We start from the raw sequence: 9839 nt of genomic DNA, 5'->3' as shown, positions 1-9839 counted from the left end.
CCAGGTCCAAGCGCCTGCCACATGGTCTTAAGGAACAGCTCCGCCTCCTTCCATCACATATACACACAGAGCACAGACCTCATGCAGCCCCAGAGGGGCAAAAAGAGACTTTAATTAGGGGAGGGAGGATCCACCAGAATCAGAAAAGGTACAGCCAGCATGGGAGCGGAGCAGCCGGGGCAGGCAGGAGGCCCTGGCAGGGACGCTCTGGGGGACTCACCTCTCCACCTCTAGCACAGGCACTGCACTGACAGACAAGGCGAAACAGCGACCCCTCTCAGCTGGGAGGGCACCAAGCGGCCCCTGAGGCCAAAGGCTGCCTAGCTTCCAGGCCCCAGCTCCTAGGCGTGGCTGGTGGCCACCAGTCCAGCCCTTGTCCTCAACCAGTGCTGGGTGGCCAACTGCAGGCAGGGCTCAGGAAGCTGGTAGAGGGTCCCCACCGCTTCTACTGAGCCTAAGGAGATAGGAGGACGAGGGAGAGGAACACAAGTCTGAAACCTCCCTCCCTCCCACCTGGGATGGCTCCGGGGAGGAACAGTAGTCGCCTTTTGGCTCCAGGCCCGCCCAGACCCACAGCGACCAATACGGTACAATCACTGGGACCAGTCACAGCCACTGGAGGTGGAGATTGTTTGTTGGTTTTAAAAAAAAAAAAAAAAAGACAAAAAGGTTACAGTCTCCTACAAGCACAGAGTTTTAAGTTTCAAGACGTTAAAAAAAAAAATCTGTCCCAGCCCAGGGGACTGAACATCAGAAGCCAGCCTGACCAGGCACATGTGGCCTCGGGGCAGGTCCACTGCTGCTTTGTGGCCCAGCGAGCAAGCACACCACCCCCCTCCCGCATCTCATGCCCACCCTGACCCAGCTCCCCTCCGCTGCTGCTGCCGCCGTCACCGCTGCTGCTCTGGGAAGTTAACTCCAGGATGACTTCACAGAGACACGGGGGAGCCTGAGGGGGAAGGCCGCGAGATCCAGCCAGGTGGTTTAAAACTGTCAAGAGAACCAAGAGGCAGTGAATAATGGTTATTATTGTATCCTGGCAGGCTTGTTCTGGGGAGGGGGGCTGATCTGTGAGCTGCAGCTATACTCACATTTCTGTGGGGCAGGACTGGGTCTCAGGACACCCTGTGGGTATGCGCTAGTTGGTCTCAAATCAGCAGGCACTGGCCCTAAAACTTAGCTTTAGACAAGGCAGAAAAATTACAGGTGATGTGAGCTCCTCCACAGCTCCCCTTGGCTTTGCCATGGAGGCAGCCAAAAAGCCTTGTCACAGTGCTTTGCTTGCTGAACTGAGGTTGCCTTCTGTAGAAATGGGGGTTCATGTGCAAATGCCTGGGGATTCAGAAAGGGACTCAGGAGCTGGTGCTTTGCGTCAAGCTCTGAGGGGTCTGCCAAGCAGGACAGGCACTGGACAAGCTTTGTGCCCTCAAATATCCCCCACAGTGCCCAGACCCGCCCTGGACATTTTACAGACCAGACGTTGTGGACTACTGGCCCACGTGCCGAACTCAGCCCAAAGAGGAGCACTGTCTGGCTCACAGTGTTTAAAAGATTATGAACTAGTTGCTATGAATATGAATTAGCCAAACTTGAAAATACAGAAGACACTGCACACAAATCCAGATTCTGAGATTCTTTGGCACTGGACGGTGGTGACCCTCCTAGGGTGAGGCATGTGCTCCCTAGGTCCCCACACAACCCACCTCACTCATGCACATAATGGCCCGAGCCTCACATGCAGCTGAGTGTGTCACCCCTGCTGGATGTCATGATACCATCTCAGATCTTTGAGTCAGAAAAGCTGAGTCCTGGCTCCCTCACTTACTGGCTGAGGCACTTTAAACATGTGACGACCTCGAGCCCAGCTGATCCATCCATGAAATGAGGATAACATCTGATTCAAAGATTGTTTTAGGTGTTAAATGAGATATTGCCAATACTTGGCTTTTTGGATGTTTCTTTTGGCCGTGCCATGTGGCATGTGGAATCCTGGTTCTCTGATCAGGGATGGAACCCATGCCCCCTGCATTGGAAGTGCAGGGTCTTAACCAGTGGACCACATGGGAAGTCTTTTTTTCCCCCTGAGATACTTATACGTGCTTTTTCAGCTATATTACTATAGAAATGCAATTACTATAACAACTAAATGACTACTGAATGAGTGAGCCAAATATTAAATTGGGACAAAAACTATTTTTCGTTTTCTTCAGTTGAATTTAGAGACGCCCCCATGCCCTGGCCATATAACCTTTGTGCTATAATACAGGGAGAGTTTACTTTGTACCAAGTGATAGGCTTTATACAAATTTCCTCATTTAATGCTCAACTACACTGAAAAGGTATATATTAATTAACAGTCTCATTTCAGGGTCGAGGAAACTGAGGCTTAGTCAAGAAGTTCTGTAAGATGCCTGAGGAGGCAGTGGGCCCGGATGCACACAAAGGTGGTCTGACTCTGCCACCGGTGTGACCTGACCAAGTGTGCCCCCCTGGGTGCACAGCACACATACTCTGTACATTGGCTGCCCTCAGTATAATTAAGGCCCAGGGGAAGTGGGTGTAATTTCCATTTTTAGGAGCCTGAGCTTCTTCTGGGCTGGACCTGTATGCACGGGTAGGAGTAAACACTAATTCTACCATCTAGGGATCATAGTCAACTCTGAGTGGAACATGTCAACAAACCAAAGACTGTTTGGAAAAAGAAGGAAAAAAAAAGGCGGCACGCTGTGAATGTCTAAAAAAGAACTGTGTCATCAGTTCATCAATGTAAACAATCTGTCCTCCTCAGAAGGCTGCAGTCCTTTCTGTCAGGAAGGCACAAACAACTGAAGAGGGATCTGTAGGACTGATGCCATGAAAATGATGGAAAACAGAGTGAAGAAATCATGACTTTAAGCCTGAGAAACAGACACTAAAGGAAACTATTCGAGTCTGTTTGAGAAGTGGAATTACACTATGATTAACTGCCCTACATTCCCAGAAAATTCACATGTGGATTTAACTTGACTCACTCGGGGACGGAACTAGATTCATGGAAGGACTCTATACATTCTGAGACGTAGAAATGAATGACTAAAAGAGGCACTGCCTAGGGCCCTGGAGATGCCCTATAGCTCTCCAAGATGAATCTCGGGGCCCTCCCACACCAAGGCATGGGGCTGACCTGCTGCCCACCAGAGTTCCTAAAAGCCTCAGAAAATATTTACACACAGTTGGCACCATTTCCCCACCAGATGCTAAGTTCTCAGCACGACCTTTAGGTCTTTCTACTTCTGAAAGGAAACAAGGAAGGACACTCCACTTACATTCTTGAGGAACTCCTCAGCCACAATGCGTGCACGGGCATTGACAGACAGCTTCATCTCACTGATTTCTTTGTCAATTTCCTCCATGAAGTGGATCACAAAGTCCACCAACTTGTGCTTATACATCTGCTCTGTGTGGAAGTTGGTGATCAGAAAGCTGATGTCATACCCCTAGGAAAGGAAGACAGTGGAGAGGAGGGAGAGAATCAGCATCTTGGGGCACTTCACTAGCCAGGCCCTCCATGTCGCTCAGCCACACGCTTCCAGCTGACCTTCTCCCAAGCTACACACCCTCAGGCAGCAGCCCATCTGCTCTGGTGGGGACGTGTATGCTGGATCCAAGGAACTAACAGCTGAATCAACTGATCCCAATTGAAAATTTTGTCTGTCAGACATCTCTGGCAGACTATCTGTGGTATAAATAGTTGTGTTCAGAATGAATCAAGGGAGAGTGAAAGGACTTGAAATCTTGTTACAGAAGAATCTCAAACAACAGGACCATTTAGTCCAGAGAGAGAAGAAGATGCTGTGGGAGGAGGAAGGATTGAGGTTTTTAATTATGGGTCAGACTGTATGTAGAACAGCAATTTTATTTATTCTTGGTGGCCCTGGAGGTTAGATCTAGCAACAGGAGAGATTTTCAGCTCAGGATGAGGGCGAGCCTGGCCAACAACTAATGTGTCTGACAATGGTGTCTGCTGCTCTGCATGATAGTTGCTTACTCACTGGCAGGAGTTTAGCAGGCAGAGAATCTGTAGCAAGCACTCGAGTACAGTCAGGCAAAAACTGACCCCATGTCAACTGTGGCCTTGAGAGACTGACTCAGTTGGTGGCAGAGTTTAGAATTCTGATTCATCATGCCCTTTCTGCCACACACTATAGGCTCTGGGAAGGTGAGCAACGCGCCTCATCTTTTTTTGCCTTTTCCACAGCTGAGACAGACCCAACCTCCTAAGCTGATTCCCCTTACTCTTTTCTCAACTCAGGCTGTGGGTGCCCTACAGCTGGGGGAGCAAGCAATCCCAGTTTCAGAAACAATTCCAGGCCACTGACAGTGGACTCAGTAGTGGAATTCTGGGTATTACCAACACATGGATCACAGACCTCCACTGGTTTCCTTCGGAGGATAAAGAAGTTCTCTGCTCGCATCATCATGAAGCGCATGAACTTGTGACATAGAATCTTCTCGATTTCATCAGCCTGGTAAAAGCAAAAGAGAAATGTGTTTCCCTAAAGTCATTCCCTAAAGGCCAACAGAAATTTGTAGCCTGGTCTTCTGACCCCGATTTCCCCCATGTTCGCTGGAGACACTGGGGTTGGGTATTGAAGTCTGAGTCATGCAGTAACTGGTTGCCAGCTAAAAGGAGGGTCCACTACATTAGAGTCCTCCAACTTAGTGGGGCATTATCATGATCTCGCCTTTACCATTCCAGAAAGGTAACTCTGACAAACCCATTTTTTTTTTTTTTAACTTAAAAATACATTTTGGCCACACTGTGTGACATGCAGGATCTTAGTTCCCAGACCAGGGATTGAACCCAAGTCCCCTGTAGTAGAATCTCAGAGTCTTAACCCCTAAACCACCAGGGAAGTCCTGGCAAGCCCCAATCTCTTATCCAGTCCTTCCAGAATCCACATCTATATTCAAATCTGCCCTTTCCAGTCTCATTTCACTAGTGCTACATTTTCCAGTCAGTGATACACACTATGAAGAATATCAGATGACCTTAGATGGTCACCACTTTAATAACAACATCAAACAATCCCCAAAGTTTTTCCCTGATGAACTCTCAATATTCCTGATGACAGAATTTTGTATCACGGGCTGGCAAGACTTTAACAGCCCCCAACGTTTATTAATCTCCCCTTTTAACAAAGAGCAGGCCCTAGGGATAGAGCTTTTTGGAGGCAAAAGTGTGACTCTGCTTTATTTTCAATGTGCTTGTATTTTAGTGTTGTCCTCAATTTGGCAAGGCATATTGTTTTTCTTTTTATGGTAAATTTAAGTAAAAGAAAATAAGTTAATTGAAAGAAATCTATTAAGTAAAGAAGTATCCAAGTGGTCCATAAACATGGAAGAAATAATGGGGGTAGTAAGAATGTCAGACATTTGTGAAACACTGAAGAAACATGAAACTACACTTCATTTTCTTACCCTAAATCTCACTTTTGGAGTTTATGGCTATCAAATTGATACTATTACTTATTTTTCTGAACTGAACTTATTCTTCACTCATGAGGAAGAGTTTTATGATCTGACACCAAACTGGCTCATAGCCTTGGCTGCTACATTACCTGCTGTCTAATCCAGAGCAAGGCCTAGAAGATAAGGCTGATTTTCCTTTATTCTACTAATCTGATAAGTTTAGCAAATTATTTCCTGGAAAGAGAACCTGGGTTTCTTTGCACCCTGAATCTGGCATTCTGACCTCTTACATGGGGGGTCCCTGGCCTCCCCAGGGAGGCAGGGGATCTGGGGTGAGCTCACCTGTTTCACAGCAATGCTGACCCTGACAGAGTTGATGGAGCCTTCAATCAGAACCTTTTCCTTTTCATTCCTGCTGATGGTCACAGGTTGTAGCAGAAGCTCTTTGCTACTTCTGAGAACACAAAATGACAGAGGTCTCTGTACTATAAAAGAACAGAATGGTCAGGGAGACTCCATGGCAGGTTCTAGAATCACTATCTGGGACCACAGAGTCCAAGGAATAAGAGACTCACAAGCAGGGGTGCTCCAAGAAGGGGGCCAGAGAGCATGTTCTCCAGCAGAAAGAGCACAGGCTCTGGAGTCAGTGTGAAAAGGTTCTGAAATTCAGCCTCCTGTTACTTCTGTTGGGCAAGTTACCCTGTTGGAATCTCAACTTCCTCATTTGGAGACAGATCAAAAAGGGTCAAGTTTACAGTGGGCCTGGCACATTGTAGGAGCTTTACAAATGACAGCTCCTATTTTCATAACTATAGGCAAACCCATACACTGTTTAGGGAATGAGAGAGCCTGCCTTATCGATAAGAACAAGCTAAAATCAAACAGTTTGGCCGCCTTTAAAAATCAATCCAGAATAATTCACTTAATCAAAATTATGACCCCTCTCAACTCAGTTCCCATTTTGATGCCTCTGAATCCCTCTGACAGTAGTTAACTGTATTGGTGGTGTCTGTGAGCTATTATCCTTTAAAAATGCCTAGTGGGAAAAAAAAAAAGCCTACTGGAAACCATATATGTTAAGTAGCATAACAGGGCACATTTTAACATGTCAGTTTTCTTACATTCAAATCATATCAATTTACTGTGGTAACAATCCTTATCTCTGTTGTCTATGTACCACATTAAATGTCAAAGGGGAAAAAGAAAAATTTATTTACAAAACATAAATCAGATAAAATAATCCAAAGTATGGAATATTTGTAGTAGGGGATGGGAGTCCAGTTGTTTGTTTTTTTGAGGGGAGGGATCCTTGATCTTCAAATTTGAGAAGAGCAGAGATGGCATCTCAGATAACTCAATTCTTAAGTCTTCTCCTTAAATTGCTAGAGGGTTCAGTACCTCCTTGGGAGATATTTCCTAAATGGCTCTGTTGAGAAGTCACAACTTGTGTCAAGCAAATCTCGGCTCCAGAGTAGCTTCTCCCCTGAGTTTTGCCCTGTCAACCCACTGAGACCCCATTTTCTGAACTTCAAATTGGGAACCATCATTTACCTGGCAGCAAGACAAAAAATGTGAATTGTAGTTGTTCTGACAACTCCAGAATGGAAGTTCATGGCCCCCTCTGACAACAGTCATCTCTGGGTGCTGCATCCATCACCCCCTACCCCTTTTCCTCCCATACCTGACTTCTACTTCCGGCTTGTTGTGTCGTTCCACGACCTGGGAGGAGAAATTCTCCAAGCAGAGGGCAGCCTGCAGTGTGGCCCGCACGGCACTCAGGTAGGGGCGGAGAGTGGCAGTCTGGAGGAAAAGCCCAAGGGACAATCAGAATCTGTCTCACAAAATCCACTGATCCCATAGTCCAGCTACACAGGAGCCAGGCAGTACTGAGGTCCTTGGCTCTCAGACACAACAGTGAACATAACAGACTAGGCCTTCAAGACATCTTTCATTTCAAGTCTAGAACAGTGGTTCTCAAAAGGGGACCGTTTTGCCTACCAGGGGACATATGGCAATGGCAAGACATTTTTCATTTTCACAACTGAGGCTGGGTAGGAGTTATTGGCATTGAATAGACAGAAGTCGGGGATACTGCTTACAATGTACAACAGAATTATTCAGCCCCAAATAGTGCTGAAGTTGAGAAACTCTGGTCTAGAGGCACACAGGTGAATGACTGTCTTCAATCTGCCCTTTGAGTCAACAAATGTATATATAGTGTGCCAGGCACACGAGGGGTTGGGAATTCAATGACTAAGGCCATTTCTATCCTTAAACAGTTCAACCGGGTCAGGGAGACAGACAGTAACTATGATACAATGGGTACAATGTGAAATAGTTAAGATTTACAAATCATATTTGCAGAAGAAACTGGTTTTGATTTGAAAATGGAAATACGATTAGGAGGATTTTATAATGATAAAAGCGAAAATGATATTTCCGGGAGAGGAAATGGCATCTAGAAACAATGGACTATCTTCAATTCCTTGCATTAGGTAAGTTCTTTCTCACCCCAGGCTTTCACACATGCCGAACCATCTATCTTGCAGGTTTTTCTCCCCCTTCTTTGCCTAAGTCATCGTTTAGATCTTGGCTTATTCAGAGAAGGCCTCTTCTTTCCTCAGAGGTCCTTCTTGACTTCCCTTTTCATAGCACTTATTATAATTTACAATGATACACCCTTCAAATAGCTCCAAGAAAAGTAATTTTCTCCTTTACTGAACTGAAAGCTCCATGGTTAACAGACCGTGTCTATTCTATTCAAATTTACATACCCTGCAACTTGCTCAGTCAGTACCTTTCCTATACACTGTCTTACTCAGTTTCTGTACAGTAAGTGAATGAATGAAAAAATAACAAGATTAGAGTAACAAATAGGGGTATTAAAGTAGTAATGAATACAATGTTGCCAGGAAACATTTTAGATTCAATGGATGAGGTTGCAAATGGTGGTCCAGAGATTCATGAGGAATCTCAAATGCCAGGCTACTGAAGTTTAGCTCTTCTCTTAAAAGTGGTAAGGAACTTCTGGGGCTTTCTGGAGAGGAAGTTACACAACTACAGCTGTATGCAGACTTTGTGGAGAATGGATTGGAGGAGAGGGAAGTGACAGAGCCAGCAGAGGGTTATTTAAGTAGGGTAATGAGAGCCTGGCCTGGGGCAATGAGGGAAAAGCAAGATTGTATCTGTCAAAGTTCATAGCAAATCTGAAAAAGGTGCATTTTAGGTGGTCAACCCTATGACGTCTGCCCTTTCACAAATGGAGTAAGCACCTTCTCGTGTAACACTTCAACAAGTATGATGTTTAAAAAAATCAAGAGGCATCCCCTCAGTTAAACAAAAACAGAATATCCCAGGTTTCTAGCTGGGATAAGAAAACAGAGAGCAAGAATAAGGAATACAAGAGAACAAGCAACTTTAGGGAGAGAAGAGTTTTAATTCAGATGTCTAATTTCAAGGTGTCTTCAAGATATCCAGGTGAACCTTGAAAGAGAGTTAGGAAGGCAGACTTAGGAGTCATCATAAATTATATGGTCACGAAGACCTCTACATTAAATAGGTATCGACAGGAAGAGGATAAAGAAGGGGAAGGCAGTGAGCCAAACTCAACTGACGTTTAGAAAAACCCACAATCATCAAAAGGGACGACTTCCTGAAAGGGAAAGGTCAGCGGCATCAGAGCTTAACATTCCATATTAAGGCTGATACGGTTGAATTCTGACCAGGAAGGGGTCTGCGTGGAGGCAGCAAAAGAGAGATCCTTCAGTGAAGTAAAAGTAAGAGCTGGTGGCAACATGAGGAGTGGGATAAGGAAGTAGGGAGGCTTCCTCAGAGAACTGTGGGATCAAGCGAGCGAGAAAGAAAAGAGGGTATTTAGTGAAGGTCTACTCTGGGTAGGGAGGTATCCCTACTACATGCCTCAGCGGCCCTACTACGGGCTATAAGGCCTACTACGTGCCTTCGAGGCGCTACCACAAACCGAGGAGGAGCCACTTCCGGCTTCCTTCTTGCCTCAGTATCCCCCGCCAGCTTCAAAGGACAGAATAGGAAGCCTCAAAGCCTGCTTCTTACGAAGGCGTCCCCCGCTCGCCCCTTCCTCACCTCAGCCCCTGCCCCGCCCTCTTTCTCTCAGCCTCAGGGTACCCCCGCACCCCCAGCATCCCTCGGCCCAGGGCCTCTCCGCTGCAAAGTCGCAACTCCCCCAGACCCAGAGCCTAGAGGCAGAACAGCGGGGGTCCCTGGCCCGAGGCCCTGCTCTCTCACCATCGCGGGCGCTGGCTGGGCCGGAAAGCGGAAGCGCGGAAGTGGCCAGCCCCGCGACGCCTGCCCTTTCCCCAGAAGCGCAGCCGCAGTCTCCGCCCGGACGTCCGGACCGTGCCATCTGTGTT

The 9839-nt window shown here is 46.5% G+C and overlaps 1 protein-coding gene across 1 annotated transcript; it reads right to left on the bottom strand.

The window, feature by feature from the left end:
* Nucleotides 1-79: 79 nt before the first annotated feature.
* Nucleotides 80-9832, bottom strand: ARPC4 (actin related protein 2/3 complex subunit 4). Its single transcript, XM_043442608.1, has 6 exons — nucleotides 9715-9832; nucleotides 7133-7251; nucleotides 5794-5905; nucleotides 4410-4505; nucleotides 3306-3476; nucleotides 80-990 (listed from the first exon to the last, which is right to left on the bottom strand). Exons 1-6 carry the CDS (start codon nucleotides 9715-9717, stop codon nucleotides 985-987), a joined length of 507 nt encoding a protein of 168 aa, XP_043298543.1. The 5' UTR covers nucleotides 9718-9832; the 3' UTR covers nucleotides 80-984.
* Between the last annotated feature and the right edge of the window lie 7 nt (nucleotides 9833-9839).

The sequence above is a fragment of the Cervus canadensis genome, chromosome 22 (assembly GCF_019320065.1).
Source record: "Cervus canadensis isolate Bull #8, Minnesota chromosome 22, ASM1932006v1, whole genome shotgun sequence".
Lineage (NCBI taxonomy): Eukaryota > Metazoa > Chordata > Mammalia > Artiodactyla > Cervidae > Cervus > Cervus canadensis.
Note: the sequence above shows the minus strand (reverse complement) of the source record. Positions and strands in the feature narration are given on the sequence as shown.